This window comes from Portunus trituberculatus, chromosome 32 (genome assembly GCF_017591435.1).
Source record: "Portunus trituberculatus isolate SZX2019 chromosome 32, ASM1759143v1, whole genome shotgun sequence".
Taxonomy (NCBI): Eukaryota; Metazoa; Arthropoda; class Malacostraca; order Decapoda; family Portunidae; genus Portunus; species Portunus trituberculatus.
Genome location: NC_059286.1, coordinates 3,648,182 through 3,676,046, shown reverse-complemented (window position 1 = coordinate 3,676,046; position 27,865 = coordinate 3,648,182). Strand labels below are relative to the sequence as shown.

The 27,865-nt window shown below is 40.6% G+C and overlaps 1 protein-coding gene across 1 annotated transcript in view; it reads left to right on the top strand.

The window, feature by feature from the left end:
- The first annotated feature begins 3,883 nt into the window (after nucleotides 1–3,883).
- LOC123511813 (D-aspartate oxidase-like) overlaps nucleotides 3,884–27,865 on the top strand; it is a 31,077-nt gene continuing 7,095 nt past the window's right edge. The window contains exons 1-5 of the mRNA XM_045267848.1: nucleotides 3,884–4,013; nucleotides 8,073–8,283; nucleotides 15,140–15,263; nucleotides 22,274–22,415; nucleotides 23,332–23,486. Coding sequence (XP_045123783.1) covers nucleotides 8,075–8,283; nucleotides 15,140–15,263; nucleotides 22,274–22,415; nucleotides 23,332–23,486 — 630 coding nt within the window. The 5' untranslated portion in view covers nucleotides 3,884–4,013; nucleotides 8,073–8,074. The remainder of the gene's footprint in view (nucleotides 4,014–8,072; nucleotides 8,284–15,139; nucleotides 15,264–22,273; nucleotides 22,416–23,331; nucleotides 23,487–27,865) is intronic.

The following is a 27,865-nucleotide window of genomic DNA, read 5'->3' as shown; positions in this document are numbered from 1 at the left end:
ACACACACACCGCGTAGTGTAGTGGTTAGCACGCTCGACTCACAATCGAGAGGGTCGGGTTCGAGTCCCGGTAAGTGGCGAGGCAAATGGGCAAGCCTCTTAATGTGTGGTCCCTGTTCACCTAACAGTAAATAGGTACGGGATGTAACTCGAGGGCTTGTGGCCTCGCTTTCCCGGTGTGTGTTGTGTGTTGATGTGGTCTCAGTCCTACCCGAAGATCGGTCTATGAGCTCTGAGCTCGCTCCGTAATGGGGAAGACTGGCTGGGTGACCAGCAGGCGACCGAGGAGGTGAATTACACACACACACACACACACACACACACACACACACACACACACACACACACGACTACTCAGCACTTCAAATAAAGTTGAACAGCCTGCAGGAATGGTCGGCAAAGCAGGATGACAATCATCCACACCAAAACTGTAGTAATGCATATCTGCACCTCCTCGGCGGCAGTGCCCCCTCCCCAACTCTCTGGGGCCTCATCCTCTCAAAACAGCTCGGTGAGCCAAGCTGCTCGGAGTCACAGTGGACGATCAGCTGACATGGAAATTACACGTTACCACCACAGTGAGATCGGCAGCCTACAGACTCTACATGCTGCGCAGACTTAAGTCACTGGGCACACCAGCTGATGAGTTAAAGGGGATATACATCACCTTCATCCTGCCCAAATTTATGTATGTCTCACCTGTGTGGTCTTCCTCCCTCACCTGCACTCAACAGCAACAACTGGAAAATGTCCAAAAGATGGCCTGCAGAATCATACCTGGCCCTGTCTACACTGACTATGATCACGCCCTCTCTACCCTCGATCTCCCCTCACTGGCTATCAGACACCAAGCGGCCCTCGTCAAGATGGGTAGAGGCCTGCTGCGCCACTCACGGCTACATCTCCTCCCTGACGCGCCCCAGCCAATCCACGTCACACGACACGCAAACGTGGTCATGCCACTCAAGACCCCAAGAACTGACCGTTATCATCATAGTGCTATCCCCTCCATGGTGCGAGCCATAAACAGCTAAGTTAAGGTTCTAATCTTAAGTCTCCCTCAATTCCCATATGTACATTTTCAGTATGTATGTACTGCAATTACTAATAAACCGTATTATTATTATTATTATTATTATTATTATTACACACACACACACACACACACACACACACACACACACAGAGAGAGAGAGAGAGAGAGAGAGAGAGAGAGAGAGAGAGAGAGAGAGAGAGAGAGAGAGAGAGAGAGAGAGAGAGAGAGGTACAGTGGAACCATGCGTGCTTTGGGGTCCGCGACGTCTCCAAGCGCACGGGTTCGAATCCTGTCCACGGTCCGAGTGTAGGTTGGGCTTCCTTACTCGGGGCAACGGTTTCCTAGCGGGTGGGCTTTGAGATAGGAGGTACCCCAAAAAAGTATCCCCTTTAGCCCATAAATTCCCGTGAAAAGCCCACATGGTATATAAAGAGAGAGAGAGAGAGAGAGAGAGAGAGAGAGAGAGAGAGAGAGAGAGAGTTGTACGTGGGAAATCTTGATTACACAGAACAGGTGGGATGGAAAATACTGACACATTTATCAATTCCTGCCACGCCCCACCCATCGTCACAATCAGCTCAGACATGTTGAGTGTGCTAAACTTGGCTTGAACAGTTGTCGGATCTACGTATGTGTAAACTTTATTATAGGTGAGAGAGAGAGAGAGAGAGAGAGAGAGAGAGAGAGAGAGAGAGAGAGAGAGAGAGAGAGAGAGAGAGAGAGAGAGAGAGAGAGAGAGAGAGTGCGGGTTAGCTCTAGACTGAGGAGTGAGGTCTCATAATATACATATATGTTCAGAAAACAACATTTCTATTAGCATTTTATAAGCCTTACCACCAAGAGAGAATTGTTTCGTGATGCAAACTGAAATCTTGCATGGAACATGGAACAGAAAGCAAGAGATGAGAAGCCATTTGTGATCGGTGGCGGCCGCTTCTTCTTCTTCTTGTGACCCTCTTTACCTTGTGCGTTGCTTTCACCACAATAATTTTGTGTCCGTCCTTTTATTGCCTGTTATAATAGACATCATACCTTTGAATTCATATACATGATGAATAATAAAAAGGTATGATGTCCATGCTAGCAGACAATAAAGAGGCGGAAACAAAAATATTGTAGTGAAAGCAAGGCACAAGGTAAAGAGGGTTACAACAAGCAAAAGAAGAAACGGCTGCCACCGAAAACAAATGGCTCTTCATCTCCTGCTTTCTTAACTATGTTCCATGCAAAATTTCACTTTGTGCATCACAAAACAATCCTTTCTTGGTGGTAAGGCTTGTAAAATGCTAATAGAAATGTTGTTTTCTGAACATAAATGCATAAGACAGTAACATCTCGAGAGGTGATTTTACCGATAACCTGCTATAGCAATCTCGTTACCATGGCAATAATGTCTCCCTATTTGTTCGTGGATGCCTTTTTGCGGTCAGAAGTTGCTCCATTCGTTGTATGTCTCTTGGATGCCGGACTGGTGCGGTTCCCACCAGAAGCAGTATGGGTGTACATGACGTCAAGTTGAGTTAATCAGCGTTAAATCGAATTAATCATGTATCAGTCATCATCATTCTTTCTTCATCATTAGTGTACCACGTGTTCTCTCTCTCTCTCTCTCTCTCTCTCTCTCTCTCTCTCTCTCTCTCTCTCTCTCTATGTTCCACATGTGTATCTTAAAATAAGTCCCGCTTCTTTCAGCTTTCCATAGACCTCACAGATCACATTACTTCTCTCCAGACTAACCTCTTTTGATTGGCCAAGTTCTGCCACCTGATTAGTTCATTCCTTCTATTCCTCATTGGCCCAAATCTGTCCATCTCTGCTCTCCCACTCATTGCCTCTACTCTCTGTTTCTCCTATTCTCATCTGGCATTTCCACATCAATACGATCAACGTCTCTCCCTTACTCTCGTTCAGGCTCTTGCAGGCATTCGCCCTTTGCCTCTCATTCAGGGTCACTTCAGACTCTCGCTCTCATCGCACTCACATTCTCGCCTCACTCAATAACTCACTAAAGATAACTCCCACATTATTTGTCAAGCTGTGCCATGGACTGAGTGTTGTGTATCTATATACATCAAATATAATAAGAGAAAAGCATCGACAGTGTTTACAAAACTCCCACAATTCGTAACCCAAGATCTCCACCAAATACTCATCCGCCTCCATCCTTTGATCCAAACCACAAACTACCAGATAAAAAAAAAAAAAAAAAAAAAAAAAAAACAAGGGTAGTCTAGCAGCGGGAAATCAACTAGAACATATTGCCGCCGTTTTCATCAAAACAGTCGTAAATATCAAGTTCCGTTACATCGAAATCCCGTTATTCAAACTCGGGCTAGTAGAAAATTGATTGTATATATATATATATATATATATATATATATATATATATATATATATATATATATATATATATATATATATATATATATATATATGTGTGTGTGTGTGTGTGTGTGTGTGTGTGTGTGTGTGTGTGTGTGTGTGTGTGTGTGTGTGTGTGTATTGTAATAGAAACTTCCATTGATGACATGGATTCTCTCTCTCTCTCTCTCTCTCTCTCTCTCTCTCTCTCTCTCTCTCTCTCTCTCTCTCTCTCTCTCTCTCGGTAATGAAAGTCTTAACAGTACCTGAAGCTAACCAAGTAAGGGATCACCACCACCACCACCACTACCACTTGTTGCAACACTAGCTCCCTTAAGTTGTAAGTTAGCCATGCAGTGTATACTGTATGCGAATCACAATGGGGCAACTCACACGTGAAGAGACCTTATCTAACACTATCAGTAAAATCTCAGAGAGGACCAATGATTAATATTTCTAATGGTTAATCGAGGGTATGTGTGCACGTATGTGTGTGCACGTGTGGGGAGCGAGAGGTGCAACAGCACTATAAAGTGGAAGAGGTTGGACTCTTGACGCTGGACGAGGCGTCACTTGCGGGTGCGAGACCGGTCTGGCGGGTCTGCAAGCAGAATTAGTGAGTGTCCCTCCCTCCTTACCATTACTTGTAAAACAGTATTCTGATACACTTCTGCCAGCACCTCGACTATTTTCAGTAGGCTCAAGTGACGGGTAAAATCATAACGGTGTTTTTTTTCATCATTCTAGTTAATGATAAAGAACATTTCTACATTATCAAAATGAGAAACACTTGAGAATCCAGGTATATATCTCAAAGAAATTATCGAGTATATATATTTTTTTCTAATTTGATTTTGATTTTAGTCCTTTCTTTTATAGTTTGTAGTTATAATTCGAAATCGTGCAGCGTTACTTGAGACAACGAACAAGTGTCATTACAAAAGATGTTAGAGCTGTGTGAGAAAGTGTCTCCTGGTGGCACTACACGACAAATACAGTTTGAAATCAAGATGTCAGCCAGACATTGATCAATGCGTACTAAGACACTGAAACGAAATACATGGTTTTGTTGTTGTTGTTGTTGTTGTTGTTGTTGTTGTTGTTGTTGTTGTTGTTGTTGTTGTTGTTGTTGTTGTTGTTGTTGTTGGTGGTGGTGGTGTTTGTTGTATAAGTAGTAGTAGTAGTAGTAGTAGTAGTAGTAGTAGTAGTAGTGGCAGTGGCAGTGGCAGTGGCAGCAGTAGTAGTAGTAGTAGTAGTAGTAGTAGTAGTAGTAGTAGTAGTAGTAGTAGTAGTAGTAGTAGTAGTAGTAGAAGTAGTAGTTCCAGTAACAGTAATGGTAATAAAAATAGCAGTACTAGTAGTTGTGATACAAGTCAAGAGAATGACAACCAGACACTACTTGTTTAAAAGGCTAAGTAAAGAGATAACAAACTTATGATAGTGAAACATAAAAAAATTTGAAGATAGCAAAGATAATTATTACACTGGAAAGGTTGCATTACATTAATTACCCCAACCACACCAATAAACACCAAAACATCCCCAAAACACTCAAAATACTTCAAATCACTTTAAAAAAAACACACCTAAGCACATCTTAAACACTCGAAAGTACCCGCAGAGCCACCAAAACACACCTATACACTCTTTCTAGTGATCGTAATTTGTATATTGGCATTATTTAGGACTTCTTCAAATAACAAACATAACATTATCTTTATCAATTAAAAGCTTAAAAGGTGATGCTTTCTTTACCAACCTTAGAGTGAGTAGCCTCATCATTATCATCAATCGCTATGAGTGTTTTTGATCTGCTAAGTCAGCTAATACACCACTTGAGAGAGAGAGAGAGAGAGAGAGAGAGAGAGAGAGAGAGAGAGAGAGAGAGCGATAATACCCATCACAACACCTGATAACAGACTTAATCATCACCACTTATTGTTAATAGCCATTCTCTATCATGAGTGGTTTTGTTGTGCTGGGTACATATTTACAGTCTTTCTTTACGCTACACTTAAGGAATACAAATATGAAATTATATTAAAAGAAAAGAATAGAACTCTGCTAAAAAGTTACTTAAGGAAGAAAACAAATAAATACCTTTGTCTAGAAATCTTCCTACATAAAAGAAAAGAAAAGAAAAGTAAATATCCACATACAATACCGACACGAATCTTTAGTAATTTCAAAAGATGTCGTGAGGAGGCACAAGCACGGAGGCAGACACTGGACAGACTCCAGGGGATTTTGAACGTTAATATTAGGGTTACACAGACGAACCTCTTAACTCAGCTGCCTCCATCCACCATCGATACTATGACCTTCAGGCGCGGGGAAGGTGGCACGGAAGCTGGCTTGGGAGAGGGGCAGGGCAAAGGGGCGGCAGGAGGACATGACTTGAAGAATGATTAGGATGAGTACAAATAATGAAAGGGTTTACGTAAAAATGGAGTGGTTTCAGGCAACATGGCCGGTGTGTGGGTGAGAGTGCCTATCCTGGTACAGTCACTGGGTACTGTGGTGCAGGGGAGTGGTCAGATGCTTCTGGTAATATAAACTTCACGATAAAAGGCCTCGGAATGTTTAGTGCTCGAGATACTTGGTGTAAAAAAAAAAAAAAATAAATAAATACAAAATAAGTAAAGGTACAAGACGTCATCAGGCCAACAGTAACCTAACCTAACCTAACCTAAAGTCACTACAAAACATCCCTACACCACACCATCATAACATTTGCTTACCCATACATCCACTACTTACTCACATCCACCTGTCCACTCATCTACCCACTCACTACCTACCATAACTACATCCATTTATCTATCCACCGACTCACACACACACACCCACCCACCCACCCACTCAACAATATTCACCTATTCACTCACCGTACACTACCTACAAACCCATCCGCTCATCCATCCATTCGACCACTCACCGGCCCGCACTCACCAAACCATCGTATCCTACCAATCATTGCACATGTGCCCATCCACAACCCACTAACCCACCTATCCACCCATCCGTTGTGCACTGACCCTCCAACAACTTATTCATTCATAATCATCCATGCACTCATCTACTCATCTACGCCAAGTCCATCATCATCCACACCTCACCCATACACCATATCAATTTAGTACCAGATAGACAGACGTCTTATATATTATCATCCTTGTGGTCTTGTGCACCGAAAGCAGGATGTAGTCAACTCCACACACATTTTGAATAATATCTGTGTTCATTTCAAAGAAATAACAGGAAAAATTATCTTGATTGTTTACCAAATCTGGTAAAAAGTGCAAAAGAGCTCCCAATTCATGTTTGTTATAGTATTACATTCATGCATTCTTAACAGCCGCGCCGATCAATGAATGAAAAAAAAATGAAAAATCTATAACTTCCACTACATATCTTAATGTGAATAATTCCCACCAGAGATTATAAAATTCAATCGAGGCAAGAAATACGCTGAAACATTTCAGAAGTACGGTATTCTCGCATATATCGGGGTGATGGCGGCAGAGTTCCGCATATCACCGACCTGCCAACAGCGAGGCATAAATTGAATGAAGTTGAAGTGCGGAGAAACAGTGACGCGCGACGAGGAAGGTGGGCTAGGTGGAGAGCGTCGAGAGAAGGGTTAGAAGGTGAGAGATAATTACGCTGTACTTATGATGAGTCAGCTTCAGTTTTATGACTGTCATGCTGAGTTTTCGTGGTTAGATTAGCTATATTATGTGCATGTCTGGAGTATTTTGAAAGACTCCACTTGATGGGGTGTGTGGCGGGAGAAGGGTAAGAAGCTTACGTAAACATATAATGTTTATGATATACTTAATGTCCAACAGCTTTGATTTTGTAACTCCCATTGCTTTTCGAGCTTTACAAAATGGTTAGATATGGTCTACAGTATATCTTCAAAGACGCCACTGGTAGCTGTGGTAAACGAGAAGAGTAGGGAAATTTTACAACCAACACCAATTCTCAGGATGGATAAGAATACGAAGATTATAAGCATGTTTATAGCATTTCAATGACACCGCCGATGGGTTGTGTGGAAGGAAGAGGAGGAGGACAAGAATATATAGGGCCAAGGAAAACACTGACGACAAACAAAAATTGAGGAGGTGGACAGTGAGAAACAAAGCTTACGCTATATGGTACAACAGTTTGGATCTTAAAATTGCTGTGGCTTCATAGATGAAGTGTTGTGATGCCTCTTTGGAGTATTCTGAAAGATGATCTGCGTTGGATTGGCACCAGGGAGGGAGAAAACGTGATAAGATTATGTTGCTTTTCTTATCTTTTTTTTTTATGTAGGAGGGTCACTCGGTAAGGGCAACAAAAAATGAATGAGAGAATAAAAAAAAAAAAAAAGAAGGCTCACTGATGCCAGTCACCACAAAAAGTGTTAGAATGGTGTGACAGGTTGAAATGTATTACTGACATGACTTTTAGTACTTGATAAGATAGATACTATATATAAAATGTCGAAAGACACCACTGATACCAACATGAACAGTAGATTAATAAATAAAATATATTTAGTTTTATCTATATATGAAATGTGCTGTAACAAATAAATAAGGCCTTTTTGTTGATAAGTTTCATGTATACGTTTGTGAAAGGAGATTTGATAGGCATGAGAAATAAACAGTGCTTTCATGAACAGCGATGGCACAGGCTGGCTCAGGAGTGCGAGTGGTGGTTGTCGGGGCGGGCGTGGTGGGGCTTACTACCGCCACAATGATCCAGGAGGCGCTGCCGGGAGCCTCCGTCACCGTCATCGCGGACAAGTTTGGACAAGAGACAACAAGTGACGGAGCAGCAGGTATATTCCTTCCCGGCCTGCAGTTCCGAGGAGACAACGAGGAGCTGACGAGGTAAGACACGGAGGGAGAAAGGGAGAGGCATAGGTGAGAAGCAAGTGTTTCGTTTAGTTTGGTTAGTAGTAAGTAGTAGTTGTAGTAGAGTAGTATGGTATAAATATGACAGGGACTAAGTTTTCACGAATGACGTATTGTTTGCTAGAACCTCCCTTTTTTGTCAACACAGAATTTTGCCTGGGGACATGAAAAATTGGGAGAAAGGTATATGCAGACGTGAAGATTTTCTTCTTCGCCCGACTCCAAGGCATATACGACCTTAGACCATATATCATGATCTCTTTGTGCTTTACTTAAGTCATTCAAAGTGAAGTTAGGTGCAGGGACAGAGTCATTGACAGTCTCTACTGGCACGTTCCGTCAGACACTACTTTGGCATGCCCAGGTAAGCATTTGATTTCTGGGGCAAATTCCTGCATGGTACAGTAACATCTTGCCACTCTTCCAGTTAGGTTCTTCCCTTTAAACACGCCTTTTATGGGTGAATAATTCTCCTGGGAGTGCAAGGACATTGCAATACTTCCCAATAAATCCAAGAGCGCAGACCTCATTTCAGGGTAGTCTACAAAATTGACAAGCGAACGTAGGGTTGGCGCCTGCCCCAGTTTGGTGTCAACAGGAGACTGACTTATCGGAGAGATGCAGGCTCCAGGTATGATACTGAGTTCTTGTACTACCTTCTTGTCATACATCAGGCACTTTCCGAGAAGTCATTGTTTGATCTTTATAGGATTTCCAGTAGTGTTCACTATTGTTGATATGGTCATCCCTAATTGTGGAGAAAGTTGATTCTACTGCCAACTGTCTGACATTACCTATACTTTGTAGACAAATGTCACTGCCTAAGGGAGCTTCTGTAACTCGAATTTCAATCCGCTTGGTAACTCGAGCAGGTATGTCATAACTGGCATAAACGATTACTTTGATTTCCTTCCATGCTTCTATTACATCATTTTCCTCCTTGGATGGCTGGACAAATGGAATCATTTGAAGCTTACTACTAGATCTCTGATCTTGTCGTGATAAGGAACCATCACTAGGTTGCCAGGAAACCAAAAATGTGAAATATTTCATCCTTTCTAGGTGTTTCCCACAATACCTGACTGTGTTGTATTTGCGATAGATTACTATATGGTGGGACTTCATGGCTCTTAGTCACATGCAGGCCATCTGATGGAAGTTTCAAGTTAGTCACTACATAAAAATCAATTTGAGTGTTCTTACAAAGCCTTATGGGCAAGGAAACAAAACCTAGTATTCTAAGGCTGCGTTTACACCAAGCGAATCGAATTGATTAAATTCATGAAGAATCACTTGAATTGAGTCATTTTGAATTTGCATAGTTCCAACTGACTGAGAGTCTCAACACATCTGATTCACGTCATTCAGCTGATTCAGCACCAAGGCAACCTTAGGGAAGTACTGACGTATTAGCTTTTGCAGAAATAGCAGTGTTACAGTGGCTGAGGAACCGTATAGGCATAGGCATCGGCAACGAGTATGGGTGCATGCAATTAGTTATAGAAGAACTGAATTTGTAAGCTTTGGACATTGGTTCCCAGATTTGGTCAATAATACGGAGAGGTTTTAGGATTTCTCTAGGATAACCACAGAATAATTTAAGATGTTGGTGGAGCCTGTCATCAACAAGAAGTACTAGACCTACAGATATACTAGGTTTCACCCTGCGTTTCACTTCTTTTACATACCGTTATTCTACGATTGTGTCCGTTCAGCATTTCACTTATTAATCGCTTTTTATTTATACTGCACTTGGGACTGGAGTTGAGTATTTGTATCTCATTTAAACTATCACCAAAGTTGCAGCGGGGTTTTGAATTATCAATCACCCCGGGATGCTATTAGTTAGTTCTTACCTTCCTGTTGTAGGTAAAGTCACAAGGGAGTGTTTCTGTGATTTATCAGGTGAATATCACAGGTGAACATAAACTTATACATATGTATTCATGATTAAATACATAGTATCTGGAGAAGAATGTGACGGGTGCAGACAAGCCTGTGCCCTGCGTGATTCTTTCAGCCCAGCTCTTGAAGACCTGGGTGCCTCTAAACAGTGCTGACACCAGAATTATGACTGAGTTTGCTATAACCGCTATATACTTTTTTTTTCTTATGTTAAGGCCTATAGCGCCTGTAGGCATACTTGAAGAGTACATGTGGGAAACGCTGTTAAGCTTCCGCCTATTAGTGGCGCAGGCAATTTTATTTATAGTGGTACCCATATTAGGGCCCATATCACCACCGAAGCGCATCTTTGGTGTAACCACCTAGATTACAGGGGTTCTCAACCTTTTTCTCGTCAAGAACCCTCTGAGTTATAAGACCATCTACCCGAACCCTCAGTGATTTGACATCGAGCAAAATGTTAATTTAGTGACTAACACTAAATCAATAGGCAAAGGTATTCTGGAAAGATTGTATCATTAAATCAGCCACCTAAGTACCCCTGGAAATCTTCTTGTGAACCCCTGGGGGTTCGCGAACCCCAGATTGAGAACCCATGACCTAGAACCTGGGTATCATGATGCCATGTAAGTAACTTTAAACCATGCGACAAATGGCATAGGTTTAATGTGGGATGTGGTGAGATTCGAACCTATGCGTGGATGTCTGCCCAATCCCACGCTCACCACCTTATCCACTATGCCGTCGCCTCCCTATATCGATGAGTCTGGACCTCTAATAACATGAATATTATGCAAGGAAAAGTTGCTTATGACTAAGAATAGTACATCTTAAAATGTATTATTTTTTTTCATTTATTTATTGATTTATTTTTTAAGTTATGAACTATAGCGCTTGTAGGCATACTTGAAGAGTATGTTTGGGAGGCGCTGCTCAGCTTCCACCCATTAGTGGCGCAGGCAATTTTGTTTACAGTGGTAGCCATATTAGGGCCCATATCACAACCCAAGCGCATATTTGTTGTAAACACCTAGAACCTTAGTATCATGATTACATGTAGGTAACTCTAAACTATTCGACAAATGACAAAGTAGCAAGGCGGTATGTGGTGGGATTCGAACCTACGCGTTGAAGTCTGCCCGATCCCACGCTCACCACATTATCCAATCCGCAAATCACTTAAATGATATAATATGGATCCACCCAAGTATATCGATGGCACTTAAATAGGTTGTGGAAAATTCCATCACAGGTGTGACGTAGGGTGGCATAATCAGCAGCATCAATAAGTAGTAGTAGTAGTAGTAGTAGTAGTAGTAGTAGTAGCAGCAGCAGCAGCAGCCGCAGCAGCAGCAGCAGCAGCAGCAGCAGCAGGGGGGCAGTGGCGTAGTGGATAAGGTGGTAAGTGTGGGATCGGGCAGACGTCCACGCGTAGGTTCGAATCCCACCATGTACCGCCTTGAAACTTTGTTATTTGTGAAGTGGTTTAAAGTTACCTACATGTCACCATGAGACCCAGGTTCTAGGTGGAGGTGTAATTGCCTTACACCAAAGATGCGCTTGGGTGGTGATATGGGCCATTATGGGTACGTACCACTAGAAATAAAATTGCCTGCGCTATTAAAGGGTGGAAGGTGAACAGCGCTTCTCATACTCTTCAAGTATACCTACAGGTGCTATAGGCCATAACATAAATAGAAAGTACTTGAAATAATAGTAGTAGCAGTAATACTAGCAGTACTTGAAGTAATAGTAGTAGTAGTAGTAGTAGTAGTAGAATACAATCATGAAAACATACGTAATTATGACATGGTTACATATTTTGTTCATGAAGTAAATATTCTTTATCTTTTCTTGAAAATTATAAGATTACTATTTCTAAGGAAAACTTTTAGTTGAAGAGGTAAGTAACGAAATACTTTAGGACCAAAGCTGAATACACAGTTCTTAAATAATGTGGTTCTAAATATTGGACATATCAAGTTGACGTTATGGCTTCTAGTGAGTGGTGTTATCAACAAGTTGAAAAAATTATATTCTAGTGATTTATATATTAATAACAATAAGAAACATTTATGAACATTAGGAAATTTCAATATATTGAAATTATTAAGATAATTGGCTGTTGAATCATATTTCTTTTGAAAAAGAATGCACCAGAATATTTTGTTTTGACCCACTACTAATTTGCTGAGAAAGGCAGGCCATGTGTAGGCTCATATTGATACACAGTATATCAGATGTGGGTGAAATATATGCTGATCATTGCCTCTTGTGTCAGACTGTTCCGGATTTTGTATGAAATGCCTGTGATTTTTTAAATTTTTAATAGCGTCTCGTCAATGTGATATTTAAAATTAAGCTTCCCATCAATAATTATTTCAAGAAATTTAGTGTTAGTTACTTGCTGCAATATTTCGCCATCTGATATTATTGGTGGGATCGCGTTCTTAATGGATCGGTTTTGAAATATTATAAAATTAGTTTTTGAAATACTGAGTTTAAGTTTGTTGTGAATAATCCATTATTTAAAATTCAGATATTAAGGTTGTATATAAGGAATCTAAGTTTTTGTTCTGAAATACAAGAGTTGTATCATCAGCACATATAACAAAATCAGTTTCTGTGCTGGCATTTACAATATCATTAATATAGATAATATATAAAATAGGACCTAAGACAGAAACTTATGAACACTTCTAGAAATAGGTTTGAATTGTGAGTAGCTGTCATTACAGTAAACAGTCTGTTGTCTGCAGCTGAGATAACTATGAAATAATTCTAATGGTTTACCTCCAATTCCTAATTGATGTAATTTATTAAGTAATATTTTGTGATCAAGTGTGTCAAATGCTTTAGAAAAATCTATGAACATTCCAGCAGTATGCATTTTTCATCTAGAAAGTATAGACAAAGTTAACAAACTGAAATATATCTGATTCTGTGGAGTGATTTGCTCTAAAGCCATGCTGAAAATTTGTTAAAAGGCGATTCTTTTCAAAATATTGACATAAGCGTAATGAAATTACTTTTTCAAAAATTTTGTTGACTGCTGAAAGTATGGATATGGGTCGATAAATCTGTACATCACCTCTGTCATCAGACTCAAAGATTGGTATAACTTTGGCTTTCTTCAATGCATCTGGATAAGGGGAAGTTTTGAGTGTAATGTTTATTATGTGAGAATAAGAGTGGATATTATGGGTGAACATTGTTTTAATAAACAAAGAGATATGTCATAATAGGCCGGTGTATTCGATTGAAGTGTTTTTAGAATATTTTCAATTTCAACTGTATTAGTAGATGCCAGGTACATGGAAAACAATGGACAATTTTGTAAATATTTTTTGTAATCAGTCTCAACACCCGTTTTGAAACGACTTGTTAAGAAATTATCATTGAATTTAAAAGGTATGTCACTGCCAGGTGGGTTTATTTCTATATCCTTACTCTTCTCTATCATTTCTTCCCAGGGGATGATTCAGGGTTTGCCAGTGTTCTTTGGGTTTACCTTGATTTTCATTAAGTTGCTTTTTGTAGTACATATTTTTGCAGCTCTTAAAACAGAATTAAGATTGTTTCTATATTTCTTAAAGATATTACCAAAAGTCAAAGGCCATTTTCTGGAGAGTCTTTCAAGCCTGTTTTTTCTCTTATACTAATTTTTATTGCTGAGGTGATATATGGATTAACTCTATGTTTATTATTAAATAAGTAGTTTTTACGGGAAAATGGTGATCAAATAGTTTTTTAAATACACTGAAAAAACAAACTGTACGATTAATTCGAATAATTTATACTTAATATTTGCTCCCAGTTGCTAATGACAAGATCAGACATGAAAGACTCTGTGGAAGCAGCGCTAAACACTCTTTTATGAACACATTGTTTCAGCTGTTAAGGAAGAGATACTCGGAATTGTGAGACTGTGGGGAAGTCGTCTGTAATGTCAGTCTGTATGACGTAATTGGCAGTGTTCTCTTCCACTTGAGTGGAGCAGATGTGGTCTATGAGAGTGGCTGAGATGCTGGTCACTCGCGTTGGCTTTATCATTAACGGAAAAATAAATATGAAAACATTAGATTACTGAAATCAGAGACGTTTACTTCCCTATCATTTAATAGATTTATATTAAAATCACCAAAAATACGTACACCATAATATCTTTCTTCAAGAGCTACAGAAAGAAGGATTGAGAAAATTTCAAGAAAACTTTTAATATTGCCATTTAACGGCCTATATACACATATAAGTAGATATTTTCTGGACGAAATAGTGATGTCAACAACTACTGTTTCCACAATGGCATTCATAATTGTCATTTGATTTAGTACATTTGAAATATGAATAAATAGCAAAGCCTCCACCGTGAGTGTTTTTTGAGTTGGCGTACATAGTGTATCCTGATACATCATATAAAGATATCAGGTGAGGTTCTAACCTGGTTTCTGTAAGACCAAATACATCAATATGAACATTTTCGTTATCTACAATGATACAAGTAAAATAATGCAAATTCTTTGGTATAATTATTATTATCATTATTATTATTATTATTATTATTATTATTATTATTATTATTATTATTATTATTATTATTATTATTATTATTATTATTATTATTATTATTAGTAGTAGTAGTAGTAGTAGTAGTAGTTGTTGTTGTTGTTGCTGGAGTTGTTTTTGTTGTTGTTGTTGAATTGTTGTTACTAATGAAACATTCACACAACTTTGCGGTGAAAGTGAAGAGAAAAATTGAGTATTACGAAGGTTTTTTTCCCTATTCCTGACAAATTTTCACTTTTAGCTTCTTCAGGGGAATCGAAACGAACAAAAAAAGAAATAAACTCTCCTCACACAACACCTGTATTAATTTCTACTACAGCACACCTTTCCTGCAGCCTCACCACCATCTGACCCTCTGCAGAAAGTGGTTGGCAGACTCCTACGCCTACTACAAGACGCTCCTCGAGGCAAAGGGCACAGCAGAGACAGGGGTGAAGGAGCTATCTGGCTACCACTTCTCCAACGACTATCCGAAGACTGTATGGGTAAGTGAGCTCCGCCTAGTCACGTTTAGAGAGCTTAGTCTGTCTCACGTACACATTCAATTTACTCACGAGAATGTCAGATCTGTTGCTGCCTGTGTTGTGTACAGAGGAGGAGGAGGAATATAAAGAATTACAGAGGAGAAACGAACAGCAGCAGACTTACTGGCCCTTACTAGGCTGTTAGTGGTCTACTCAATCGAAACCAGTGCTAGAGAAAAGGATCACAATGGCAAAGGCTCCTCTCGACCCACCACTCCCTCCAGCTAAAGGCTGACAGGAAATAAGGAAAAGCTATATACAACATGGAAAAAATATTGTATGGCAATTTTGATGAGGAACGAGAAGAGAGTGAGACGTCACTATCATATCACTACAACTAAAAGTGTCGGGAAAGAGTTGACTGCCACCGTCAGGCACTAACAACCAACTCCCGCACACCAAAAATCTACTTCTATATAAAAGAACGTCTAGGACATCGGATAATGTCGGAGGTCCGGATTACTGTCTAGATACTTGTCCAATCTATTATTGAAGGCTGAAACTGTTTTGCAATCGACGACATTACAGAGAAGAGATTTCCAAACATTAACAATGCGATTAGAAAATTAAATGTTTTGCTTCATTTGAGGAGAATCTTTGATCTATTATTTTGAAGCTGTTCTGCCTTCTTATTAAATTTGACTGGTCAACTGTAAAGTGATCATCAGCATTAATGTTGCCAAATTCTTTGAATATTTTTAAAAGCTTCAATTAGATCTCGCATTCTATGTTTTGAGAGATTAAGTTCCTTGAGTCTTTCTTCACAAGATCTGTTTCTCAGCCAATAAATAATTTTTATCCCTTTGCGTTGCACTCTCTCCAGTTTTTCGATGTCTTTTCTGTAATAAGGTGACCAGAATTGTTCACAGTTTTCGAAATTGGATCTGACAGACGAATTATAGAGTTTTAATATTTAATATTACTTTTTTCTGATCTGTTTTTAAAAGAACATCCAATAATTTCTACCAATTTGTTGGTTTCCTTGACCACCTGTGATCAGTGTTGGCTGTTTTTCAATTCACTCGTTATTAGGACTTCAATATCTTTTTCTTTATTTAGTACAAAAAGCTGTCGACCATTCATCAAATACTGAAGTTGATTGTTGTTACTACCGATCTGTAATACTTTACATTTGTCGATACTGAATTCCATTTGCCATTTTCTGGCCCAGCTAGTCAATCGATCTAAGTCAGCAGTGATTGCTTTACAAGCAATTTTCGTATCATCGGTAAATTTTGATACTTTGCACGTGAGGCCGTCGTCACTGTCATTTCCATATAATATTAACAGAATAGGACCAAAACACAGATGTGGTATGGTATACCTGCATACATGACGATGGAGAAAGAAGAATTGAATATATATATATATATATATATATATATATATATATATATATATATATATATATATATATATATATATATATATATATATATATATATAATAGAGAAAACAGAGAAACCAGCAAAGTTGTTGTTAAGGCACAAGCAGACGGGCCTCAAGGAAAAAGGTTATAAACTTTGGCCACGTGAAGGGGGCAGATGACAGAGACAAAAGATGTCGTTTTGTTGAGGCACTGTGTACAAAGGAGGGGAAAGACTACACTTGACCTGGCCATCGTATTTCCCCCCGTACCATGAACTCTGCGCGCCCCTGTTATTCTGAGTGGTAAGATTCCGCCCCTGTTCGATTCTGAGTGGTAAGATTATACATATGGACACGCCTATGGGCGGGTCATGTACGTGGGGGATCCTGGAGTACATAAGGAAGAATATTGAGGGAGAAGGGGATTATTATTATTAAGCAGCAGAGATTATAGCAAGGGAGGAAGAATGGAGAGTTACGGGACGCCGTGGCCCAGGGAGAGGCCGAGGAATGGAATCTTGTAACGGTATGTGGAGTTTAGAAGTTGTAATGCAGTCTTGAAAACAAGTAATTCAGTAATTAATATTAGAATGACGGAGGAATAACGATAGGATGTCTACATTTAATATTTTGATATTTGGTCACGTAATGGTTATAGAAGTAGTTGTGGTGATCGTGGCATATCGTTCTGTTGTGTTGTGAGTGCTATGAGAACATCGCCGTATCGAGTAAGTGTCGTGTCTATATAATGTATTTCTGGTATCAATATCTTGAGTATTATGAGTAAATCGCCGTGATGCGGATATGTGTGAATTTAGGAGGAAGTCGCAGTAACGCAGATATATTACTTATGAGCGGCATATGAGGTGTAATGAATACTTCGCTGTAAGACCTATATATTTCATTGAGTGTTATATTTGAGCTAATTGAGTAGATCTTTGTAACGGAAATATATATGATATATTGTCCACTGAAGAAAACGAAAATCCTTGGTGAGCAAACTTACGTGTTTGTTTGTGTTTGAAGTTCGCAGTCATTTTCATATGTGGTATTTATGCATACTTGAAGGGGGTTGATTGTCGGAGACGTATTGGATGTGTATGTATTAGTAGTAATGATTTAAGTAAAGGAAGAAAATTTGATTGGAGTGTCCATAACCAGTAGCCAGAGAAGTATGCAGCATGGTACAACATTTGTGTAACAGATCGGATCACGACACAGATCCCTGCAGTACGCCACTTTTTACATGAAGACAACTAAACGAAAAGCCGTTCACAACTCTTGGTTTCCGCTCAGAAAGCCAGTCTTTTAACCAATTGTGAATATTGCCAGTGATACTGTGTGACAAGATTTTACTGAGTAAACTTTTATGTGGAACTTTATCAAACATTTTCTGGAAATCTAAGTACGCTATGTCTACTGTTCAACTCTCATCATAAACGTCAAAAACATAATGGAAGAAGCCAAGTAAGTTAGTTAGGCACGAATGTTTGTTGCGGAAACCATGTTGAGAGTCATTTATCATATTATTGTTTTTAAAAAATTTGACAATATCATGACGAATGATTGCCTTCATTAGTTTACATACCACCGATGTCACTCTAATTCGTCAATAATTGGCTGGTTGTGATGTGTCTCCGTTTTTAAAGGTTGGAGTTACATTTGCAAGTTCCAATCGGTTGGAACTTTGGCATCTGTTAAAGATTTGCTAAATAAAATTGAGAGTGGTTTACTACTCTGGTGTTTGGTTTCTTTCAGAATTCTGGAAGAAATTTTGTCTGGGCCAGGGGCTTTATAAAAGTTAATTTTGTTAATAGCATGCATAACATCGCTTTCGGTAATGGGAAAACTTTCCATTAAATAAATGCGGATCCGAAGAATCTGTTTAATATTCAGCCATTTCGCTTTCGTTGTTCGTATGACTATCGTTATCTTTTACAATTGGGCCAATACTACATACATATATCTTTCTGTTATTAATGAATCTGTAAAATTATTTGGGATTCGACTTACTAGTTTCTGTTATATATTCTTCAAGATTTTCTTGTTTTCCTATATTTCTTGCTTTCACAATGGATTTTGTCAAGTTCTAATTTGCCTACCTCGCTCTTGGTTGATATACGAGTATGGTTGTAGTGCGTATGGTTCTTTCGAGAAAGGCTTTCTTTGATCTTATCATTCCACCATTTTAGTTTATTTTTCGTTGTAAATCGTCTATTTCGAAGTGGAACGCATAATCTATCGGCATTATTTAGTTTAGTAGTGAAGAGTTCTCACGACCTATCAATATCTGTTGCCAACATAAGTTCGTTCCAGTCTGCATTGGTTAGAAGTGAACGGAGTTTAAGAGTTCACTTTCTGGTAGTCCAATACTTTCACTGGAACTGCTTTAATAATAATGTTGAATATGATGATCCGACGATTGCAAGTACTGGGTGATGGGCCCCTATCAACATCATTAACTAGATTTTCAATTATTGACAGAAGAAGATCTAAACTATTATTATCGCATGTTGGTTTGTCGACATGTTCATATAAACCACTCTCAAGCAAACTGGAATACAACTCCATTACTGTATGGTTGAACCGTAAGTAAATCGCCAATGTCGCTACTGGCAAGTTGAAGTCACTCATTATAGTAGTCTCGTAATGATTGCTTGTTTCAAAGGTTGATTATGATAGGTTATAGTCGATGGCTGCGAACTGGCTTGGGGGTCTATAAATTAAGACGGTTTTTATTTTACTAGATGCATTTTCAATTTCAATAAAGACTATGGCCATGTTACTGATGGCCTGTTTTCATTAAAATTGGGGATGAGAGAATTATGAACGTATAAGATGACTCCTCCACCGACTCTGTTCTCCCGTTCACAACTGAAAATTGAATAGGCTGGTAAATTATATTCTACAAATAAATCTCTATTTGACGTATCAACCAATGACTCAGTGATTCAAATAATATGATATTTTCTCATCGCTAAGAGAACACGCACATTTATGCTTTCTGAGTCGAAGGGACGATCTGGCTTGTTGCTCCCTCACGAAGAAGCTGTTAGACATGTTACTGAGACGTTTTCTGTTGTGACACTAGAAACCTGATTACAAAGCAGCCTTCCAAAGCTAGCTGCTCCTAAGGGATTCAGATAAATACCGTCTCCTCGATAAAGTTGAGTATCAAAGTAAAAGTGATCCCATAGGTTAATGAAGTGAACGCTTTTTTTGGCACACAAAGTTTTGAGGCAGCTGAAGGCCAGCCCGATCTGTGGCAGAATTCCAGAGATGACAATGTTTGAACCATTTGTCATACTTTTGAACTACCTGATCATACGACGGTACTTGTCAAGCAGCTCCTCAGAACGCAATGAGTGAATGTCGTTAGTGCCAGCGTGAATTACAAAGCGTGTGTTGTTCTTGCAATTAACGGTGACTTTATCACATGCTGCAGTGATGTCATCCAGTCTAGCACCTGGGATGCAGAAATGCTTCCTGCGGCCATTTGAAGAATGGTTACAGAATTCGGGTAGCTGGTCATGTACTATCAAGTCACCCACTAGGCAGTCTTCAGACTCATCCACTAAGGAGTGCCCTAGAATCTGGAATCTGTTTGAGAAAGTTATGACAGACAGGACTTCATCCTATGTTTGGCACCTTTCTTGACAGTTTGAAAATCATAAGCCTGTGAGGAGGGAAGGAGGAGGAGGAGGAGGAGGAGGAGGAGGAGGAGGAGGAGGAGGAGGAGGAGGAGGAGGAGGAGGAGGAGGAGGAGGAGGAAGAGGAAGAGGAAGAGGAAGAGGAAGAGGAAGAGGAGAAGGATGATGAGGAGAACGAGGAGGAGGAGGAGAGCGTGAGGCAGGACGGAGAGATAGGAGGGAGTCAAAGCGAGAAAAGTAGGGTTAGAGGAGGAAGAGGAGCTGGTTACAGCATAAAACTGGGAAAAGGAGGAGGACGGAGGATTGGGAAGAGAGGAAAGGCATGGAACATCAGGTGTTGAGTTCAGGTAGTCGCGAGGTACGATGTTTTCACTTATGAAAAGTTGCATTGCTTTGATTATGTTTTCAAGTTTCTTTACATGTGCAGTTGTTGTACACAACTGACAAAAATCATATCCGCCTTTAAACTATTGCTTTGCGGTGGCATAGTGGATAAGGTGGTGAGCGTGGGATCGGGCAGACGTCCACGCGTAGGTTCGAATCCCACCACGTACAGTCTTAAAACACTTTGCCATTTGTCGAGTGGTTTAAAGTTACCTACATATTACCATGATACCCAGGTTCTAGGTGGTTACACTCAAGATGAGCTTGGGCGGTGATATGGGCCCTAATATGGGTACCACTATAAATAAAATTGCCTGCGCCACTAATGGGCGGAAGCTGAACAGCGCTTCCCATACACTCTTCAAGTGTGCCTACAGGCGCTATAGGCCTTACCATAAAAAAAAAAAAAAAATCGACCATTGCAAGACTCACAGATGCAGAGAATGGAAGGATGGCTAGTTAAGGCTTGGATGAAAACTTGATACTAACAATTTTACGATTAATACGCATTAAAAAGCTATCGAATTTACTGTACAAGTATGACCATGAATTGAATGACGAAAAATCTATGCATGGAAAAAAGATACTGCTGTGTTAGATGCCTCCAACACTGGAAGATAGTTCCCACAGGGTCCTGAAAATGCCAAAAGACCAATCGTTTGCCTAATTTCGGTCACGAGTGAGACTTCCACAACCTAGCGCTTGCAGGTATTATCCTCACAGTTCTGTCCAATAGAGTGGGGCCGGCAGTCATTCTAAGCAAAGCGAGCAAGATGGGGAAACGGAACCAGCATTCAACCTCACCTTCAGTCACACCTGACACACTTCTTCAACCCTTGCGAGGGCTGGCCGGTAGCACCTGTCGCCAGGTGTTCTCCAACGACCCTAGAGACTATCAGACGCTCTTCCACAGAGACCAAGAAACGGAAAGATGAAAAGTAATGAGAACCCTGTCATTCTCCAGAATAGGTAGGACTGCCATTAACATGGGAGGGGTGGGCGGCTCACATCAACAACTTGTTCCAAGAGAGGCCGAATTAGTGTCGAGACCGCCACATTTCTCTAAACTGCAGACCCAACTAACTAGAGCATAGTCCAGCCAAGTGAGATAATTAGCATTATTAAACACCTACATAGTCCTTAAATAAAAAAATATTACTCACCACTTTTATTTCTTCTTTTATTTTTACTTTATTTTTTTTTTTTTTGAGTGGTAGGTTAATGGGCTTTCCCTATTTTTATTTTCTACAACCTTATTTTTTTCATCTTTTCTCTTATCTTTAGTCTCTTGTTAATCCACGTTTTTTCCCTTCCAGTCTTCTTTATGCTCCTCCAACTTTCTCCTTCCAGCCTAAATCCTTCACTAATTCTTTTACCTTTCATTCCATTACTGGAACCTCCTCTTAAACCCTAAATTCCTTACCAATCCTCTCACTTTCCCTTTCCTTTCCTCTCTATTCTTTTTTTCCTTTAGCAACCTGAATCCGTGAGTAGCTTTTCACTAATCGCCTGTTCTTCCATCCCCATCCCCATCCCATCTCTCTCTCTCTCTCTCTCTCTCTCTTTCAGAACGCTCTACTTAAGCCCCTGCTGGATGAGTACCGGTTGTGCACTGAAGAAGAGCTGAGGACGCACGGGTTTAAGTACGGCACCTTCATGACAACACTGCTGACTGAGTGCCGCTCCTACCTGCCGTACCTCACCCGCATGTAAGGGAGACGGAAGCAGGGGAGAAGTGGTGGAAGATCGTCATGACAAAAGTATTTCTTTTCTAACTGACAGTTTTCAGCCTCTTTCTCTTCGCTAATGTTTCATCTCTTGCTATTTTTCAAGGCTATTTTCACAGTAAATCCTCTTTTGACACTTCATGACATTTATTCTTCTACTTTCTATTATTTTATTGGCTTTTGGGAGGACTTCCATCTCAGATTTTTTTCTTTTTTTCTTCTTACATAAAACAATGAATAAATGCTTCGCTTCCTCCTCAAGATCGCTCACCTTTCCATAGATGTCAAAGAAAGTAACTCAATCTTTCATCCATTTCAATGTCAAACTTTAGAAGTCCCTGCCTGTTTCTGTGTCTCCCTCTAGCAACGTCCTAAATTCTTTGAAGAGAGAGAACTTTCAAGATCTTCAGTTATGGAGAATCTTTTTGGGATATTTTCTTTAGGGATTTGCATCTCAGTGGACCTTTATTTTCTAAGTGTGTCTCATACACATTAGAGATTATTTAATTTAACAACCTAACCTTTACTGGCAATCAAATTTCTTCTATTTCCACACAACAACCGTGTCTTCATTCACTTCCAGATTTTTTCTTAAAAGAAAAAAAAATCATTGAACCCTTTCACCGCTATTTGGGAAAATCTTTCTTTGACATATTCACTAACCACTCTTTTCTACAGCCACCTCCATATATTGTTCTGTCTGAAAAGACAAAAACCCTCACTTTTTTTTCCTTTTTTTAGCTTTTCTTCTTTTAGCTTGTAAATTCCCCATGTATCGCTTTTGAGTTGCCAATCCATTACATTTCGAAATAGGGCGTTACTGTTATTATTACCAACAATGATAATAATAATAGCAACAATAAAATCATTTTCCATCCCGTGCCTCCTATCACTCTCAGGTTCACGGGCGGGGCGGCAAGCTCATGAGACGCCACCTGGACAGTCTGGAGGAGCTGGTGGGTCACTTCGACATCGTGTGCAACTGTTCAGGTTTCGGCGCCAAGGAACTCTGCTCGGACATGACCGTGACTCCCATCAGAGGCCAGGTCTTCAAGGTGAGACGAGCGGGGTTGTCATATGACGAAACGTTGTGTGATTGAGAGACAAAGATGAATACATAATGAGTAGCTAGATAAATAGATAGATAAATTGATAAATACTTCGATTCTGGCGACAAAGATTTCGTGTGTTGCTGCCAGACGTATGTTCAAAAAGCAATTGCAACTCTGTATTTTATCGGTTTTTGGCTCGTTCGATGTCGAACGATGTCGTTTGTAGCACATACGACATCGTATCTCTCTGTAACGTCATCACACATCATCGAATGCCCGATGAAATAGCTTTGCTTGTCGTGAATCTCTTCCCAACAGTCGAGTGCAACGCTCAATTGTCGTAATGCTTGTACGATGTCGTGTGACAACAAGGACATCTTACGATATCGTCACGTTAACGTACGACTTGACTTAAGGCAACTTACAACAGGCTAAAAACCGTTAAAATGACATCATTGCTGCCAGCGACAGCCTTCTCTACGACCGTCGAGGGTATCATAGTAAAAAAAGCTGTAGTGTGACCCAAGCATTAGCAGTCACTTTAGGTCCACATCCCTCCGTGGACAACCGCCTGGCTTGGCCACTGTGTATCGTCAGCTCACACTTGAATTTCACAGTACGGCTACACGACTCAAAATCCACTTGCATAAAGAACATTTTTCGACTTAGATTAACTTATTTTCACCTCTGGCAATTTCTGCAGAGAGAGAGAGAGAGAGAGAGAGAGAGAGAGAGAGAGAGAGAGAGAGAGAGAGAGAGAGAGAGAGAGAGAAAGTGGGTGGTGCAATTTAATTACACTAAATTATGCAAGATTGGAAAGTTGTATAAATCAGGTATACGTTCAAGTGGCGTCAATGTGTTATTCATCACGGTCGTCTGTTGGTCACCCAGCCAGTATTTCCCGTATGGAAAGAGCTCAGAGCTCGTAGTGACCGATCTTCGGGTCGGGCTCAGATCACATCACACACAATACACACCGGAAAAGCGAGGCCACAACCCCTCGAGTTACATCCCGTACCTATTTTTACTGCTAGGTGAACAGAGGCTGCACATTAAGAGGCTTGCCCATTTGCCTCGCCGCTTCCCGGGACTCGATCCCGAGCCCTCTTGATTGTGAGTCGAGCGTGCTAACCACTACACTACGCTGTGTGTGTGTGTGTGTGTGTGTGTGTGTGTATTATTCACGGTTATCTGCTGGTCACCCAGGTAGCCTTCCCTATTACGGAGCGAGCTCAGAGCTCATAGACCAATCTTCAGGTAGGACAGAGACCACACCACACTCCACACACCAGGAAAACGAGGCTACAACCCATCGAATTACATCCCATACCTACTTGCTGCTAAGTGAACCGGGGCTACATATTATTATTATAATCATTTTTTCATGTCATGGCGTATAGCGCCTGTAGATATAATTGAAGAGTATGTATGGGAAGCGCTATTCAACTTCCACCCATTAGTGGCACAGGCAGTTTTATTTATAGTGATACACATATTAGGGCCCATATCACCACCCATGCTCATCTTTAGAGTAACCACCTAGACTTGGGTATCATGCTGACATGTAGGTAACTTTAAACCACTCGATAAATGGCAAAGTTTCAAGGCGGTACGTGGTGGGATTCGAATCTGTGCTTGGACGTCTGCCCGATCCCACGCTCACCACCTTATCCACTACGGCAATACTTCCCTAATGCTGGGGTGATGCTACAGCTTTTTTTTTTTTTTTTACAACGATGTTCCTGACGGTCGTAGGAGGGCTGTCGACAGCAACAGTGACGTCATTTTAATGGTTTTTGGCCTGTCGTAAGATGTCTTAAGACAAGTCGTATGTCAACGTGACGATATCGTATGATATCGTAAGATATCCTTGTTGTCACACATCATAGAAGCATTACGACAATCGAGCGCTGCGTTCGACTGTCGGGAAGAGATTCACGACAAACAAAGTCATTTCACCAGGCATACGATGATGCACGATGACGTTATAGAGAGATATGATGTTGTAAGTGCTGCAAACGACATCATTCAATATCGAACGAGCCAAAAACCGTTAAAATACTGAACTATGATTGGGTTTTGAACATACGTCTGGCAGCAACGCACAGAAACGTTGTCGCAAGAATCGAAGAGACGAGTGTGACAGCTCGTGAGTTGTCTCCAGTTCCCCCTGTCAGTACTGCCAGGTGCAGGGTAATTAGCTTGTTTTAGGGTAATTTGAGCACTATCAGGATAACATTATTTCATTTCAGGGTAATATTTCATCACCGTACATATTATGATAATGTTTCTTACATGTACATACATATAAATGATCTTTAATAAATAGCTCTTTGTTTTTTTTTAACAAACAGGGTAATTTTAAAGCAAACAGGGTAATGTATAGGGTGTATTTAGAGTAAAGTTCGCAACTCGACCTGGCAGCACTGCCCCGACCCACTAGCTCCGATTCACACGGCGATTCTCAAGACGGTTCACCCATCGAAGATGAAGGCACAAAGGAAGGGCATGCGTGGGCGTGATGCCCCATCGTATGTATGCATGTATGTATGTATGTATGTATGTAGACTCCATCCTCAAGATGTCCCTGGCAAGATGTGGATCAGTGTCAGCAAGGACAAGGATGTACTTCAGGAGACTCATGGTAATGTATGTGGATGTCGATGCTGTGGGTGATGTGACATGGGAAAACGCTTGGGACCCCTATACCTCCAGGGGCTCCTTCTGGGCGCGCCCTTGCGTCGTCAAGCGAATACAGGGCGTCACTGTACGTTTGTCGAATGCATCTATTTCGGCAAAGTTTGACATCATCCGACATCGTTAGCGTAGCATACGTTGTCGTTGGTGCGTCGTACGTCATCGTTGTGGGTGTCATCGTACAAGGCATATACGTCATCGTACGTCTAGGATCTGATGTCCTACGTCCTTCGTTTTGTGTGTCCTTCTTGCATTGAAATGCTCCCAGTCGTTACAACAGCCGAAAGCAGTCGCAGAAAAATGGCCTGTAAGACCGTCGGAGACGTCGTGGAAAAAAAAAAAAAAAAAAGCTGCAGTGTGACCCCAGTATAAGAGGCTCGCCCAATTGTCTCGCAGCAGCCGGGACTCGAAACCGTTGAAACAGTTGTAAATGTGCTAACCACTACAGTACGCTTGCTAACCCCTACACTACGCTGTTTATTTATTTATTTTTAAGCAGGAGAAGGCCGACCAAGGGCAACAAAATAAAAAAAATAAGGCCCACCTGAGTGCTGGTTCTCTAAGAAATAAGTACAGTTAACTAAATTAGGGAGCAAATGTCTTGATACCTCCCTCTGAAAAGAAGTCAAGTCATAGGAAAACGTAAGTATAGAAGCAGGCAGGGACTTCCAGAGTTTACCAGTGAAAGGTATGAATGATTCAAAATACTGGTTAACTCTTGCATTAGAGATTTGGACAGAATAGGGATGAGAGGAAGAAGAAAGCCTTGTGCAGCGAGGCCGCAGGAGGAGAGGAGGCATGCAGCTAGCAAGATCAGTAGAACAGTTAGCAAGAAAATAGCGATAAAAGATAAAGAGATGCAACATTTCGGCGGTGGGAAAGAGGCTGAAGACAGTCAGTCAGAGGAGGGGAGCTGATGAGACGAAAAGCTTTTGATTCCACCCTATCTAATAAAGCTGTGAGTGAACCCGCCCCCCTCCGAACATGCGAAGAATACTCCATACAGGGGCGGATAAGACTCTTGTAAGCAGTTAGCAGTTGGAGGGGCGAGAAAAACTGGCGGAGACGCCTCAGAACGCCAAACCTCATAGAAACTGTTTTAGCAAGAGATGAGATGTGAAGTTTCCAGTTAAGATTATGAGCAAAGGACAGACCGAGGATATTCAGTGTGGAAGAGGAAGATAGTTGAGTGTCATTGAAGAAGAGGGATAGTTGTCTGGAAGGTTGTGTCGAGTTGATAGATGGAGGAATTGAGTTTTGAGGCATTGAAAACTACTAGATTTTCTCTGCCCCAATCGGAAATCTTAGAAAGATCGGAAGTCAGGCGTTCTGTGGCGTCCCTGCGTGATCTGTTGACTTCCTGAAGGGTTGGTCGTCTCTGAAAGGACGTGGAAAGATGTAGGGTGGTATCATCAGCGTAGGAGTGGATAGGGCAAGAAGTTTGGTTAAGAAGGTCATTAATGAATAATAGAAAGAGAGTGGGTGACAGGACAGAACCCTGAGGAACACCACTATTAATAGATTTAGGAGAAGAACAGTGGCCGTCAGCAGCAATAGAACGGTCGGAAAGGAAACTTGAGATAAAGTTGCAAAGTGAAGGATAGAAGCCGTAAGAGGGCAGTTTTGAAATCAAAGCTTTATGCCAGACTCTATCAAAAGCTTTTGATATGTCTAACGCAACAGCT